At 38.6% G+C, this 16,315-nt stretch overlaps 3 protein-coding genes and 1 long non-coding RNA gene across 5 annotated transcripts in view; 2 read left to right on the forward strand and 2 right to left on the reverse strand.

The window, feature by feature from the left end:
- LOC128881489 (sodium-dependent nutrient amino acid transporter 1-like) overlaps positions 1-4,010 on the reverse strand; it is a 12,227-nt gene extending 8,217 nt beyond the window's left edge. Inside the window, exon 1 of one of the 2 annotated variants that reach the window (XM_054132560.1) lies at positions 3,526-4,010. In XM_054132560.1, coding sequence (XP_053988535.1) covers positions 3,526-3,597 — 72 coding nt within the window. In that variant the 5' untranslated portion in view covers positions 3,598-4,010. Of the gene's footprint in view, positions 1-2,380; positions 2,669-3,525 lie in introns of those variants that run through there. The other variant, XM_054132561.1, reaches the window with a different exon arrangement.
- Positions 4,011-4,808: 798 nt separating this feature from the next.
- LOC128881432 (DNA-directed RNA polymerases I, II, and III subunit RPABC1) lies at positions 4,809-6,407 on the forward strand. Its single transcript, XM_054132463.1, has 2 exons — positions 4,809-5,256; positions 5,368-6,407. Exons 1-2 carry the CDS (start codon positions 4,955-4,957, stop codon positions 5,696-5,698), a joined length of 633 nt encoding a protein of 210 aa, XP_053988438.1. The 5' UTR covers positions 4,809-4,954; the 3' UTR covers positions 5,699-6,407.
- Positions 6,408-7,117: 710 nt separating this feature from the next.
- Positions 7,118-11,307, reverse strand: LOC128881431 (growth factor receptor-bound protein 2). The gene is made up of 6 exons (XM_054132462.1): positions 10,561-11,307; positions 9,628-9,725; positions 9,396-9,515; positions 9,146-9,311; positions 8,891-9,064; positions 7,118-8,808 (listed from the first exon to the last, which is right to left on the reverse strand). The coding sequence occupies exons 1-5, from the start codon at positions 10,636-10,638 to the stop codon at positions 8,891-8,893; spliced, it is 636 nt and encodes a 211-aa protein (XP_053988437.1). The 5' UTR covers positions 10,639-11,307; the 3' UTR covers positions 7,118-8,808.
- An 88-nt stretch (positions 11,308-11,395) lies between these two features.
- LOC128881434 (uncharacterized) lies at positions 11,396-16,309 on the forward strand. Its single transcript, XR_008458069.1, has 3 exons — positions 11,396-11,535; positions 11,626-11,739; positions 12,122-16,309. It is a non-coding gene; the product is annotated as an uncharacterized LOC128881434 (long non-coding RNA).
- The last annotated feature ends 6 nt before the right edge of the window (positions 16,310-16,315 follow it).

Consider the following 16,315-nt stretch of genomic DNA (forward strand, 5'->3'; position numbering starts at 1 on the left):
AGATACTTTTTTTTAATAACAAAATACTCATCCGTCGCATGTACTTCTGTCGAGAAAACAAAATCCTACAGGTCCTTTTGGGAACAACCTTTGTATTAAAAATAAATAAACGAACACGCAACAACATTTTCTGCACCAGGAGAAATTACGATTTTAATTGCCGTGCGAATTCGGTTAAAGTTCCTCTCGCTTCGCGACTTCCTGTTCGCAAAAGCGAAAAGTCGAGTGCAGGTGATAAGCAGACGGTTAAATTCGTTTAGGCGCGATGAGAAAGTAACAATAAGACTTTCACGATTCATTCGACATTTTATTTTCGTGAACAGCGTTGCGTCACAACGAAAGCGATTGTTCGCACGATGTCCTTGCTTTCTCGATTATTAACGTCCCCGCGGTGCCTCTGACCGAAAGTTCTTCGATTTCCTCTCAAACGATCGAGAATTTCCCTTTGTTCGGGAATCCGGCGAAACGTTCCCGTTGAATGACGCACGCGTGCGTCATTCGGACCGTTGGGATTTTCATGCATTATATACCTGTCTCGACGCAAAAATAAGAAAACGTAAAAGTAAACCTGTTTAGATATTCGTCGGAGCGAAATTGTACGAGGACATCGAGGGATGAAATATTGAGTAATTCGGGAAAATACGTGGCAATTTTTAAGAAAAATTCAAAGCCACGTTTCAATCTTCGAATATAGTCAGTGTAAGAAGTATTCGTACAGGAACCATTTATTTTAAATGGTTTAATTAAATAAATGGTTCCTGTACGAATACTTCTTACACTGACTATATTCGAAGATTGAAACGTGGCTTTGAATTTTAAGATTTTAAAGTGTAAGAAGTAATTAAATGAAGTGATTTTAATTTTAAAGTGTAAGAAGTATTCGTACAGGAACCATTTATTTAATTAAACCATTTAAAATAAATGGTTCCTGTACGAATACTTCTTACACTGACTGTATATCTATTGAATTACATAGATACCCATTTTGTTCCAAAATTTGTCCACCTTTTAAAGGATTGTATACGTGTTACTTGTTTTCGAGCATTCCGATATAATTAGGTTGTCCCAACAGTTTCTTTAGTGTTTATATAAATAGACAATGTAATTTCTTAGATGTTGATGTTGTAACAGCAATGGAGCAAAATGAATCGTCCACGATTCAGTAATGTAACATTAGACATAAAATATTGTGTACGTATTACTTATTAATAAAACGAAAGAAACTTTTGGGACAACCTAATATTCAGACCTGTACCAGCTACCAAAAATCGGCATAGACTTTCCGGGACGACCCTATATTTACGTTCGGATGCTTTAATTAACCGAGAGAGTCAATTTTTGTTTCACGTAGTGAAAGCAACGGAAAACGAGCGATCGAGCGTGTGGCTAGACAGCGAGCAACAACGTGTCTAGACACAATTTATTATTCGCGAATCGCTACGAATATGCTCGCGTAAATATTATTCCATAAGCAGTTCCAAAAGTTCAAGGTTCCCGAGCGTCGTTCTCTTATTCTCTACCGCAAATAAAATATCAAACTCGTATCTGCATTTCTTTAAGAAACGTCCTTGCCGTGGGAGTAACCATACGAGCCACCTTCGCTCGCTGTGATCGTGTTTTTTAATCGTGTTGCTTCCAGCCTCCGACTTAATATTTTTAGACCTATCGTAATAAAATGTCGCTGAATTGGTACTTTGACGTTGATTTATTCAATGGTAAATTTAATTATCGCGTCAACGACGAAACATTGTTCATCGTTGAAATTTTTATTAACGTTGGGCTCGTTTGATTATTATAGAATAACGAAAATATTTTCAACTATACCGGTCTGGATGGATGGTCTGGATTTATTTAAAAATTCGCGAGATTTACGGACTTGCAGCTGCTGTTAGCCGGCCGGTCGAACGTTTGTAAACGTTTGTAGCCGACGAACCGATTCGATTGCAATTTTGCGTGAACGTTCTTGATGGAACGATCTTAGCCTTCGACACATGCCGGTATACCGATCAATGTTCACAAGTTCGAAATAAATAAAAATGTAAACAATCGTGCGCCTACATCTAAATAACCAAATATAAGTGAAATTTGTTCGAATCGAGGACGACAAAAACCACGTTTACTTAAACGTACTACTAACTTTTGATTCGTGAAAAACAAAAAAAAAAAAACAATGGAGATACTCTGGTCATCAGAAAACCTGTTCCCGAATCTCTTAGAAGTACATAATAATTTGTCGATAAAAACAAACAAATTGTCTGTCCTTCAAAAAATCGCACGATCCACCTCACTCTCACTTATCCTAAGTGTATGTATTCATTCACTTATCCTAAGCCTATTAGTCGACGTTCGATGAACTGTTTGGGGAGAAAGAGCGTCGTACCTTGTGCATTTTCGTCGATTCGCTGTTAAACCGAACTGTTCCAACGATGATTATCGAGTAACCGATCGGGGTGGAGGTGTTTCGGCGATGTGGAACACGCGGTGAAGCTCGCACTTCAAACCCTGTGACATCTATAGCGAATAGCGAGAGATCGCGCGACAGGTGTAGCACCTTCACGAGGACCAAATAACCACTGACGTCGCGATCGCGGTACGCTTGTCAAGAACGTAATCGATGGTAGGGATCGCGAACCTAAACACGACCGAAAAGGGGGAAATACCCACATCCCGGTCAATTTCTATACGTAACGGGCTATCCCGACATTCGAACGCTTTGGAAGTTCCAAATTGGAACTTCATCTATGGTGAATGATACAATAATTAGCGTACACGTTATATTATTGGGTTGTCTGTAAAGTCCGTGTCGATTTTTAGTACAGGTCTGAATATATATGGAAATGATTGAAAACAAATAACATGTATATGTACATCTTTTAATAGGTAGAAAAGTTGTGCAACAAAATGATACCTCCTATGTAATTCAATAAATATACAGGGTGTCCCAAGAATGTTGGAGGTCCTTGAAAAGGGTGGTGCGGGAGGTGATTTGAAACAACTTTTTCCTTGGCGAAAATGTTGTCCGAGGCTTCGTTGTGAAGATATTAACGGAAAACACTGACCAATCAGAGCGCGCGTATACCGTTGGAGCGGTCGCGGTAGCGTACGAGAGCGGCCACCTAGCGCTACCGTGGTCGCTCCAACGGTATACGCGCGCTCTGATTGGTCAGTGTTTTCCGTTAATATCTCCTCAACGAAGCCTCGGATAATATTTCCTCTAAGGAGAAAATTGTTTCAAATCACCTCCCGAACCACCCCTTTCAAGGTGTTACAACATTTTTTGAACATCTTGTATATCAAAAATCAAATATGCCTTTGAATTTTTCTTAAAAATTTGCACAAACTTTCCGAACTTCCGAATTTACCCAATACAACATAGTAATGAAACAACCGATCGACGAATCTCGAACAGTATTTGATTTTGATTCGTGCTGGATTGGTTTTGAATTCCTCGCTCTCGAAAGCGTAATAATTGTATCAAATGGTTCGAATAATAATATTTAGAATGTCTGGTTATGTATACGATACCTTGAACATTGCGATCCTTGGCCAGGGTCCTGAACTCTGTATGAGGGTTGCAGATGCAAGGTCTAAATCCATGACAGTACGTGTATCAGTTACTTTTAACGAACAACTTGCTCTGCTATCCGTGAGGCATTATAAACCGCAACGTTATTGTTAGCGCAGTCATAAATCTGGCGCGCATAGACCAAAATCGTGCGTCCATTTTAATCGTCGGTCGCCACAAAAGGAATGGCGATTATTGCAACGACCAACTCGACAGATTTATGGACAAATTTATTTGTCTGGAACGATGCCCTCCAAAGGACACGAGGTAATCAGAGTCACAAAGGCGGTTGATAAAAATGTACGCCGTCCAGGAATTATGCTTCCGTTTCTATTATTTAACTTCGTCCAGCTGCTCAATGACCAATTGTATCAGCGTTAAAAACGTTTGAATTGCGTCGGCATAGCATTACGCGTCCTGTATGTATCCTTCGATCACGGCAGTTGATAAAATTCTTCACCTCGACTTGTTCTACTGGTAACTGGCAACGGAGAACAATAGCGCGTGTCCGGCTTTCTGTCTGAAAACTTGATTTACGAATTACAATTGAATACAGGATATTTTGTATACGGTGTTGTCATCTAACGGTGACCAAAGTGAACTAATCACCATGGTAAGCGCCGTCGGCGCCAAAATACCCAATGAATTTGAAAACATAATCGTGTAATTAAAAAATTAAATTTGTATTAGAAATTAATTTTGTCTCGATACCAAGACAATAGAATTAAATAAAAGGTAACATTTCGTAATCGGCAGACAATGTTTCTTTGCTTCCTTGCCGCTTTCCTGAACTTTTCCTTCGCCACACATTTTCTTTCTACAACTCTGTAATTATTATTGAAAAACGATTCGACCAAATGTTGTTCAGTTTTATACGAATTATCCAAATAACAAAAAAATTAATAACATCTTACATTTTAAAAAGTGTAAGAAATCTCTCTTCTTATCGCTAAAAAATTTTGCTCGTTGACAAAAAAAATTAACTTGTAAATCTCGTTTACTTCTAGCAAAGATAAAGTCGATATTTTCATAATTTCTAAGAAAAAAGAAACAATATGTTTGATATAGAACTTGATAAGAAGAAATTAATTAATTTATTGGTACGATCAAATCGGATCGATTTATTATCTTTTGTAATTGCATGGTGTAGATAATCACCCTTATCTATCTCATCCCAAACGAAATATTTATCAACAATCATTCGGACTAATTATTTATGAATATCAAAATTAACGCGATTTGTTTGTTTCCCATTTGATTGAGGTTATGTTTTCTAAAGAAGCACGCTTTAACGTCGGAGTTATTGTCGGTTGAAAATAGCAAAGAATTGGAACCTGTAAGGAAAGTCTGAGAAATTGTATAAGGAAGTAATTCGTATATGAGAAAGAAATGGATGACGAAGCCGAAGCGTATAAATTGTGGAGAATAAGAAAAACGGTAATGCAATTATGCCACGATCGAGGTTATCTTGTTACACAGGATGAATTAGATCAAACTTTAGAACAGTTTAAAGAACAGTTCGGTGACAAACCAAGTGAAAAACGACCAGCGCGCAGTGATTTGATTGTTCTGGTAGCTCACAACGATGATCCGACGGATCAACTCTTTGTTTTCTTTCCCGATGAACCTAAGATAGGCATAAAAACTATTAAGACGTATTGTCAGCGTATGCAAGAAGAAAAAATTCACAGGTAAACATTGGCTTCCGTATGTTTAATTAATAGCATAAATAAACTAAAGCACGACTTTCGAGATTAGCAATCTCGTAACAATGATCTTTTATATGATTTTTTCTGTAACAGAGCCATCATTGTTGTACAACAAGGAATGACACCGATAGCAAAACAATCGTTGATAGACATGGCGCCGAAATATATATTGGAACAGTTCTTAGAATCCGAGTTGCTCATTAACATTACAGAACACGAATTGGTACCTGAACATATCGTACTCACACCCGATGAGAAAGAAGAATTGCTGACCAGATATAAATTAAAGGAAAATCAATTGATGCGAATACAGGCTGGGGATCCAGTGGCTCGTTATTTTGGCTTAAAGCGTGGACAAGTTGTAAAAATTATTAGGCCTTCTGAAACTGCGGGAAGATATATTTCTTATAGACTAGTATGTTGAATAAAAAACTTTTGTATTAATAAACGTTCTGTCAAAAATATTCTACTCTGAGAATGAACCGCTTATAGAATATCCAATTTTTATAATCGTTAAATTTACGCGACACATACACAGAAAAAGCAAAGTTTATGTTTTCGGATAGCATTTTATTATGCCACAGTTATATTTAATAATTACATAATAAATGGTTCGATATTAAGTATTAGCTATACATCAGGCAGTAAATAATTATTAGCATTACTCGTTTCACAGCATTACACTTTGATCGTGATATAATCGCATTTCGATTCGCTTGTCATTTAGGAAACTGAAATATTGGTGTAACTTTGTACAGTTTTATAAACAACAATAATGAAAATCAAGATTAGTAGAATGAACTTTGTTCAAACATGTATTTTATTACATTTCATTATTATACATTTCTTGGTCCAGACATATCATGGTACAACATTGTCATAAGACAACTCAATTCCAGATTCGTTTAAGCAATTGTACACGGATAGTTAAGAAAACGTTATTCTTAACGAGTGTACGTATATATTGCTTTATTTGTTGTTGCTTCAATGTCTTTATTCGAATAATCGGTACAAATCGTTCGAAAAATAAAAAGTGTAATACGCGTACAAATGAATGCTAATGTACACGGTGAATTATTAAAACTGTAAAATGTAATCACAGATTGAAATAAAAAAAATGTAAAAATAAAATATTTACGAGCATACTTGTTAAAATGAGCAATCTTTAAGTACGTAAGGCAAGTGAATCTGTATGCTTTGTATTTCTTAAAATTTATGCTACCGATCATCAGACGTTTCTGACAGAGTTTAATTATTCTATACCCACGTTTTCGATAACATCAACCACAAAGCTAGAATTAAATTGATGAACTTGCGTTCTAACAATTTATTTTGAACCTAAGCAATCGTTCGCTGCGATCTTTCAATATTAAACTTTATAAAAAGCGAACACTAGGATATTCTTTGTTTCGGTAAGTTTCAATTTTTCTTCTAATCTCATTGACATAATGCTTGCTTCCTTAGGAACTACGTAAAATAGAATAAATCACCGCAAAAAATATCAGTAATGTAAAGAGGGTTAAGGTAACATGCTAATGCCTTATTTTTAAATGTCTATAGCCATGGTTTTGGATGCAATCTAAAAACAAGAATGGTCATTTATTTCTTCTATCGCGCGATAATTGCAGTCTTTGAATTAATAAAAAGAATATCTTCGGAGTTGCCTTTTTTGTTTTCGCCTATGTTAAATACAGTGCATGCATAAGCATATAGCATTAATTCTCTACGATGTATTTACGAAGCAGTTGGACAACCTAAAATATTATCACTCAAGATATAGACAAAATGTTTGCTATAGTCAAATTGTCGTGGTTTATGGGCATAAGTAAATAAAGCATGCAAATGTAATTAATATAATATATTGTTATCAATAAAATGTAACATAACGAATAATAATAATAATAATAATAATATTAATAATAATAATAATAATTACACAATTCAGCTACGTATTTTCATTGTTTACACAGAAATACGAAAGCAAGATTTACTGAAATGATCAGATAAAAAGAAAGTGTTTAAAAAAATATACACGAACTTACGCTCTTTCAAAAATTACATGTTTTGCATTATACAGACCAGTCGTTCAATAGTCAAGTCTACTTCGCACGGCCGATCCTCAATGTCGTATCGCTTTTTGGCATCTCTCAAAAATGCATTGCAGAGCAAAAATTGTCAGTAAAAAGGTAATACGTATCACGAAATTAATTGGATTCCCGACGTAACGTTTATATTTTGTTATTTTGATACTCTACGTTTTATTCCTTCATTAATATTCTAGCACATTACAAAGAATAAATCAGTCACTCGTTGTATTTGAGTTTCGATAAGAATATATAACATGTACTATGTTCGTGTAAAAAAATTGTATTCCGCTCGCTTTTCTTCGTCATAACATCTCCAGAGAGAAAAAAAGAAAAAACAACACAATCTCCAAACGGAAAAACTATGTTTGAAGGGATAGTCGATAATCGTAAAAATATAATTCTTCCATCGTATGCGTATAATTGGAAAAAATCAAAACGCAAAATAGCTTGTTCAAACTGCTATTACATCTTCACTAATACTTAAAAAGGATTTTCTTAAAAAGATGTCAAAATGGTTACTCAGCGTACAGTCTGAAAGTACGTGTCTATATATATATGATACACAGCAAGAATATCTGATGTAGTGGTGTCAGATGTATCTTAACCAATGGAAGAATACTTTCTTCCTAAAGTATTTGTAAAAATATCCACAACATAGAGGCATAATAGTGTGCATTTTATGCCAAAAGGCGACGCGTTTAATGCTATATCTATATAAAGTTCTTGTATCTCACGTAAGGGTAGCTTACTAGGCTCTTTATCACCAAGGTCCCCGTTCTTTGAACAGCGAATTCGTATTGAAAAATACAATGTTTATTACAGCCCTTGTAATAAACCTGTCTTTCGAAACAATATAGTTTCGTTTAATATGGCCGATGCTCCTCGTTATCGATGTACACGATTGATGTACGTTTCCATGCGAATACTCCATTAATGGACTACCAAGAAATAGGAAACACCATTTAAAGATTCGTTCCTCACATGTAAGTGTCGTGAATCTATTTCACGTCTACCTTCTACTCGATTATTCGCGAAACTGAAATATGAGATGCTTAAAGATGTATCTATTGTACACACACGATGACTATTAATAACTTCGAATAATAGTATCATCGGTCCCAGTGAAAAATTACTCTCGCTGTTCCAACGATGAAACAGAACAAACCTGCTACACCGTTATGTGGTACATCAAGGAACTCTACGTATGTTTACGTAATTACTAAACGTGGAGAATTTGTTTCAATGAGACCAATGAATAGTGCTAATGGTATATTCAGCCAAGCTAAACAACTCGACGTCTAGACCACCAATACATCCTGGTAGCCCATTCGATAGGCGGAGTTTGCAAAATATTGTTGATTAATTCTGCTGTAAGTCTGATCCTGTATGTGATAGTGGTAGGATAAAGAGGCCGATGCCTATGACCTCTGTGCGTGCAACATGAGGCCTGGAATAAACCACTTGGATAGATTAAAGATACAAACGCTAATAACGGAACAATTATTGAAAGTGCTGCATGTATATTTTACCTAGGAGTGATATGGAGTGACGTATGTAGATGGAAACAGACCCCGTCTATTGCCAATCTCTCCGTGCCACCAATGTTGATCCGTGCGGTCGGTAACGGTAATTACATCACCCCGTTTAAATTCAAGTTCTCCTGGTTCTTGTGGTGCAAAATCGTATAATGCTTGCACTAGACACTGAAAAAAATACAATATAAAGTTACGAATTTAAAACTTAAATATGGTTTCAATAATTAGTATATATAACGCGATTATTACTTCTTCTGGAACCATATCCCGTAGTTTAACATCTTGGGAGCGAGAGACAGACGCTGTACGGTGGTATTCTACTAATTCGTTAAGACTGTTAAATTTAACCACCCAGAGAAAGAACTTGCCTTGAGCATCTCTCAGTACTTTAAAGTGTTGAACGCCATCCGAACATCTAAAAAAAGAGCAAGTAAACCATTCCTTAACTTGGCTATTTAGTTTTTATATAGAGAAATTCTTTTAAAAATCTTATACTAACTTAACGGATAAGGAGAAATCACCGGGAGAACTTTCACTGATTCTAATAAGAAAAGCGCCTTCGTGTTTGTTCATTAATAATCTTTCCGCATCTGCTCTAGTTATCCTCCCGTAATACCAGCTGAAAAAGATAAAAACAATACACATATATAACATAACACAGCTATGATAAGTGTTCAATAAAAGAAACTAGGAAAACATATTTTTATGCATTAAAAAGAAGATGTACTCACTCGTGGTTTTTCATTTCTATGTAATTACTTGGAATGAGACCTTCTCTGGAATCTAGTTCGGCTCTGTACCAGTTCATGTCATCTTCCATATTTAGAATCTGTAACCAGAACACAGTTGCCGTAAATTTACTTTTCGTGATAAAAATTTTATTTGTGAAATATTCATGCATGCAAAGTAAAATTCAATATTTCTTCCAAGATACATACTGGTTATTTTTTAATTGCTGCTTTCAAAATCAATAAAAAGACATACACAACACTTGTACTCGAAAAACATACACACAACCAAAGATACAAACAAAGTTATCTTTGTTCCTATCACATACACACAAAATTATGTAAAAAAATTAATTAAATAACTTGTAAGCATCCACGTGCAATTTTAATCAAATTTTGGATCTTCTGATCGGCTAGAAATTATTTTAGATTAGGCAATAAATTTATTTGGGATAAATGGAGTTGATGTTGACATTGGATGGCAAAGGACAAAGAGATACGTCTATTCACCGGATTTCCCACTGTGATATTGTACATAAAAGTAACCTTGGATTGAACCAAGTATTCAAAATCTATCTAGTTTACATCAACTGCCAGGATTGCAATGAACAGTGGTGTTGAGGTAATGTATTCGCTAGGTTATCGTATATATCACTATACATTCCGTGTTATTGCATTTTCGTACGTTAATTATTAATGTATTTCAGTATACATAATTTTACATACTATAAACAAACAAAAATATACCATCGTAAATTTGTTATTTCCAGGTGATAATAATATGAAACTGTTAGTATAAATAATCGATTGGTACCCGATTATTTGTACAGTTAATGATAATCACGGGAGACGAAGGGATATAGACAGAGATAAATAAAAGTCCGAGTGGGCCAGAAGGAGGAAAAAAATGGTTTGGAAACGGTGAGTTGTACGAACCTTGAGGATTTGACTCCTTCGAAAACTAAGCTCATCCTCCGCGGTAGCCGTGAAATCGTGCTTCGCTATCGCCTCCATTCTGCTTCCTCGTCCCTCGAGAGCAAGAACGAAAGAGAGAGGCAGTACTATATCCAGTCGTCAAAGGCAGCGCTAAAACCAGCCAGCCGCCTTTGTTTGCCAATGGTGAAAAAATTATGACAGATACTGGTCCTTATTTATTTCGTACGGAGGCACGCAGCCCCTTTTTAGTGTCCTAATATATTCCCCGACGAAAAAGACACGTAGGTGCTCGCGACGGACGCAACGCACGACACACACCGACGACCACTTGTGCTTTTTCAGGTCCGTGCGATTTTCTGAATCAGTCCCTAGGACCGCGACCGTCCGTTTCGATCAATGGCACGTTGGCACGTACATATTAGGCGCGATTCCGGGTCACTGTACGTCGAATCTGTTCCGTTCCACGAGTCACTTTCACAGTTCAACTGTCAAAACTGAAGGTACGGTCACGCACTCGCACGGCTTGTCCATCACTCGCCTTATCAGACATTACACTCTCAACCTCTCAACTCTCCTCGGTGATCTCGGTCTTGGTGTTTCGGTCCACCGATGCGCACTGGCCCACTGCGCACTCCGACGTCCGGATTTCTCTGTCGACGAATTGTAAATGCGTTCAATGCATCGAACGCCGATCGAATGGCTGTTAGATTCGAGTTAAATGACCCGAACACGATCCGCCGCCGGGCTTTTCCACGCCACGGGAAGAGGAACGCGATTATACTGGACGAAAACTTCGGCGTACTACTTTTCTGTGGCGCAGGCGCGCGCATGCGTAAAACGCCAGAGTGCTGCGTCGACTGCTCCGCCACCATTTTATACTTTACGAGATCGCCAGAATGTTGTACTAACGTTTGCAACTTTGCGTGCCTGCAACGTTTGAAATTTCCAAAAAGCACGAGATTGATTTTTGCCACGGTTAGAACGGCATATAAGTTCTCGAATAGATTTATATTTTCTGTGATCGGAGAAGCGCAAGGTTATTAATAAGAGACGTTTCGGTTACAGCGGATAAAGCCTTTTTTCGAAGAGAAACAAAAATGATAGCCGACCGCCTACCGATATAACATATTAATAGAATTAGCAGTAAATTCTCCCTTATCGGTCTTTGGAGTAAAACAGGTAAAGATTTAGTAGTTTATAATTACTAAAATAGTTGGCTGATTGTGAGAGCCTCTTGTGGGAACTCATAATAGCTTCTTATTCTAAATATATACGCAACAAAAAGATAAATAGGGTTAAGATTTGACGAGACAGTCGGAAAAATAAATGTACATTAGCGAACAAAGAGATGTACTGTTCGTGTTGTTTGGCACTAGTTATTTATATTAAATATTATATTTAGAAAAGAAGTTAGAGCGTCCGATGTATGATATTAAAATAATTATCGCGTTTTCCTTAAATTACGAAGAAACGACGAGTCTTTATAATCGTTGGTACAATGTAACCGTTTTTCTTCTTTTTCATCGAACAACGTGAATCGTTAAGAATTTTATCGTTGTAGGAAAAACGAAGAACAGGGATAATAAGGTACCGCGCATTTTTCATTTTCCGTCATTTCCTGCCTTGCGGAGTAAATTGCAATCGAGTAATTGGACACTGAGCACGCGATAATGCCGAATGAAGTCGGTAATCGCTGTGCAAATTCTTTCACTCGCTGTCGGTCCGTTGTGCGAAATCAAATTCTTCATCGAATCGAATTTTTCCGATACGTTGATCGCAACGAGACAAATTTAAAAATATTGGTCCGCTAAAGGTATTACGAGATTTCAAGGTCGTTAACATTTTTTAAATACGAATACACATCTACTTTATTTAGGAAATTATCTAAAGTAATCCGAGTTATCTCCGATAGATTTTCGAATACGATCAATGAACGAACGCGTCACGCTTCCGTGTGTCTTCCGATATCGTGGTGATATCACAATAAACTTGACCACGAGTCATTTGGAAAACTCGCAAAGATAACAATATTTTGTAGAACTCCTTGAAACTAAACAGATGTTACATAGAATTATCTCTCGCTTAAAAATAAGATCTCCAGAAGAATGTCTTTTCTTATATCCGTTGATATGAGAGATATTTAGGTGACCTAATTTACTTAGTTCACTCCGCGCAAGTGTGATCTCCAAATAAATTTCGTTTCGCAATGGAAAGTGTAGTACGCGAGTGTGGTACAGGGAAGAGAAATAAGTTGAGAATAGAGTCATCCCACATTCAGCATCATCCCTCTGGTATCGCGACGGTTAGAAATGTTTGCGGTCGTTTGAAACGTTACACGTAAATATTTATAATTCGTAATCGCAAACATGTACACGATAAACGATAGCGGGCGCGTATTTTTGACGAGGCCCGCGCACCGGAAATTATCTTTCAGTTTACGAAGCGTAATCTACTCGATTTTCAACTCTATCTACGATCAACCGTTCGAAGCGACGCGGACGATCCGATGCGTCAGACTATTGTTACCACAACAGTGAGCGTGTTTGTTTTGGAAGCATAAAGAAGCACGGCTGTAAGAACATTCGATCTGTGTTATTGTTTAGCAGAGTAGAAGCGATTAACGGAAGCGAAACGCCGTCGTTGCTATGTTCAATGCGTCGATCGATGGTTGTTGGATAGAAATAGATGTCGAAGAAAAATAGTCGTCAAGGTCGTCGATACGAGGCAGTCTTTTTTCACGGCTTTCGCCTAAACTAGCCCGAAGATGAATCGCGGTGTACACCGAGCGAAAAGAAAGGCCCTCGATCGCGCGACGAAGAAAAAAGACTTTGTTGGCATTGTTGGGCGACGTTTGCACGGTCGAATATCGTACGAAACGAGTCGCGGCCGGCACCGTGATCAGAATTTTTATGGAATAGGCGGTGGCGAATTCACGAATGCGCGCGCGTTTCGCTTCCTGTTCAAGATTTACGGTCGTCACAGATGCACACTTCCGCCCACATTCAATGAAAGTTTCCGAGACATTTGCACGCCATTCGATCGGGCTAACCCTAGCTTTCGTACCCAATAACGAATGCGGTTTCCTGTTGCTCGTTCCTTTGATAATGCGTCTCTCTCCGCAAAATTAAGCAGACGCGTGTACGCGATTAGAGCCATTCGAACGGGAAACGGTTAAAACATTCTACGCGGTTAAATCGAGAAACATATTACAAGCACGATTCCATTATTTCTTCGATAATTGCTTCTTCGTAGAATTGTATTCGATATTCGAGGCCGATCGAGGATCCTTGATCGGCCATCGGAATCTGTGTCCGTTAATTATTGACAGTTCGCGCGTATCGTTCGCTCGATATCGTAATAAGGACGATTAGGGCTCCTCCGGGTTAAGCAACAGCGCGATAACGAGATCGTTGATATTCAATGACGACGTGCTGCAGGTGGCTAACTTAATTCTTCCCCGTTAATGACGGTTTCGTCCGTGAAACAATGCCTGGCATTGCGAGATCGCGACAATGTAACTGTTACGATAATGAAAACAACCGGCGCTAATGACGCGGGAGACGGACGCGATGCCATGGGAAACCTTAAAAAAAAAAGGTCTGAATTTCGTTCAAATCGGATCAACTGGATTTTAACCGTGCACGATTTATATTTTCCGACGAATCGAAACCCTTCCCGTGCGAAACCTTGCACTTTAACCTTCGACGCCTTGTCAGCCGTAGCGTCTCTGTAAATACACAAATATCTCTGTCGCGAATGCACAGGAACCATCCTCGCCCCTTCAGGGGTCGAGGAGTTTGATCGCCGACTAGTGTAAACATGATCTGGGATCGGATTACTCGGCGAGACAATTTAATCCAGCGGTGAAACTTTTCTTTATTATTAACTCTTTTGTTATAAAACTTTTACCATCGTATTTCTGAGATTTTTCCGATTAAAACGAGACGAAACACGACATAATTCGCGATACACTTATTGGTAACAATTTATTATGTATCATATATTGTAGAACACTAAGAAAAGAGGAATGGTACGTATCGTCCGAATTATATCGCGTTTGGTCTTCTTTTAATTAGAAAAATGTCAGGGATACGACGGTAAATGTTTTACAATGAAAAAGTTAATAGTAACAAAGTTTCATCGTTGCGTCACATTGTTTCACGGACGTGTCTCGTTGTTTTCGCTCCGTCCTCTTCTTAACTCGCTGTCCTTGTCTACGTTCGAAGCTCGTCGGCAAATATCAGAGAATATACGATCGCGTAAACATTTGCTCGGCGATCGAACTCCTGGACCCCTCGAGAGAGGTTACACCCCCGAGTGGAAAAATCAGCGTTGGAAAAATCAGCGTTGGAAAAATCCACGGTGAAGGATAACGCGAAAGAGAGAGAAGCCAACAGATTTGGAAGTTTGTAAAACGAAGAGTCTCGAGTACCGCTTCCGTACGATGTAGAGATGGTATCCCTGGTTCGGGAGGTATATCTCCCGTCTTTTCTTGAGATTCGTAGACGGTAAACCCTACGTCCAGGTCCATTGTTGAATTTCTGTCCGTGCCACCGGACGTACCATTGGAACCAAAGATATTTAGAACCCTCCAGAAATGGTTCGCGTGGTCGACAATGGCGGGGGTAATCTTTGCTGGCTAACGAAAACAATCGTTCCGAGCGTTAGCGGATTATTCGTGAGCCTGAAGCCGAAACGCCGCACCGGTTAATCCCCGAGGCCGGGGACACGGCCAGCAAGACGTTTAAAAAAGGAAGAGGAGTCGCGAAAAGCAAGGTTAAGAACAACCGCAACAGGAAAGGAGAAGAGGAACGTAGGATGTAGGATGAAGAAACGTAACGAGAGATGAAAAGTAGCCGGAGCAGGGAACGGGGTAAGAGAGAAGGGATTCACCTCGCGTCTGAGAACGACCCTTGGCGGAAATGCAATTTTGGTTCTTGTCTGGAGACGACGTCGCTACCTACCGCGGCTCATCTCCGAGGCGTGACCCCTTTAAGATCGTTCAAGACGCGGCCTCTCGTGCAGACAGACGTTCCTCTCTCCGGCATGTTCCACGAGATGAAAGGCTCCCGTTGCTATCAAAGGGAAAGGGAAGAGATGCAAAGGCCCCACCAGACAATGGCCGTGAGCTGCAAGGTTTTCAGCCTCCGATGTCTCTACGGCTCCAGAGGTTCGGTCTCGTCATTTCAACTGGACCCGCCGACCAATTTTCGCGTCTTTTACGGATTAGAATTAGACCATTGTTGTTATTATAATGGCCCCAGACTATAGACGATTCAGACTATACGACACGGACCGTCACGTTCCGGCAACGACACGTACCGGCACGACGAAACATTAAAACACGCGTTTTAATGGAACTATTCACACTATTCCTGTTGACGGAACCTTCAGGTCGGTGTCTGTTAAGTGCGAATAGTTCCATTGAAACGCGTGTTTTAATGTTTCGTCGTGTCGGTGGCGGTACGTGTCGTTGCCGGTCCGTGTCGTATAGTCCGAATCAACCTTTGCTCGTACGTAGAAATGAAAATGGGGATGATGTATGTATTACATGATACATTCGTTTGGGTGATACGAGATCAAAGAATACTCGTTATCCTATAAGAACAATACCGAAGGGAGCGATTTGTCGATATCCATTTTACACCTTCTGTAGATTAAAATTCTGTATTGTGTAAGGATATTTATTTAGAGGTTCGGCGAAAACTGTCAAAATTCCGAGACAACACGCAATATATCAGAGAAAATCAAATCG

Source organism: Hylaeus volcanicus, chromosome 8, assembly GCF_026283585.1.
Source record: "Hylaeus volcanicus isolate JK05 chromosome 8, UHH_iyHylVolc1.0_haploid, whole genome shotgun sequence".
In the NCBI taxonomy this organism is placed as follows: domain Eukaryota; kingdom Metazoa; phylum Arthropoda; class Insecta; order Hymenoptera; family Colletidae; genus Hylaeus; species Hylaeus volcanicus.

What these genes read in the sequence shown, in the direction of transcription:
- LOC128881432 (XM_054132463.1), top strand. Translation starts at nt 4,955, where the DNA reads ATGGATGACGAAGCCGAAGCGTATAAATTGTGGAGAATAAGAAAAACG. An exon ending in CAAGAAGAAAAAATTCACAG is followed by an intron (nt 5,257 to 5,367) that starts GTAAACATTGGC and finishes TTTCTGTAACAG; the next exon opens with AGCCATCATTGTTGTACAAC.
- LOC128881431 (XM_054132462.1), bottom strand. Translation starts at nt 10,638, where the DNA reads ATGGAGGCGATAGCGAAGCACGATTTCACGGCTACCGCGGAGGATGAG. An exon ending in GAAGGAGTCAAATCCTCAAG is followed by an intron (nt 9,726 to 10,560) that starts GTTCGTACAACT and finishes TTCTGGTTACAG; the next exon opens with ATTCTAAATATGGAAGATGA. An exon ending in ATAGAAATGAAAAACCACGA is followed by an intron (nt 9,516 to 9,627) that starts GTGAGTACATCT and finishes TATCTTTTTCAG; the next exon opens with CTGGTATTACGGGAGGATAA.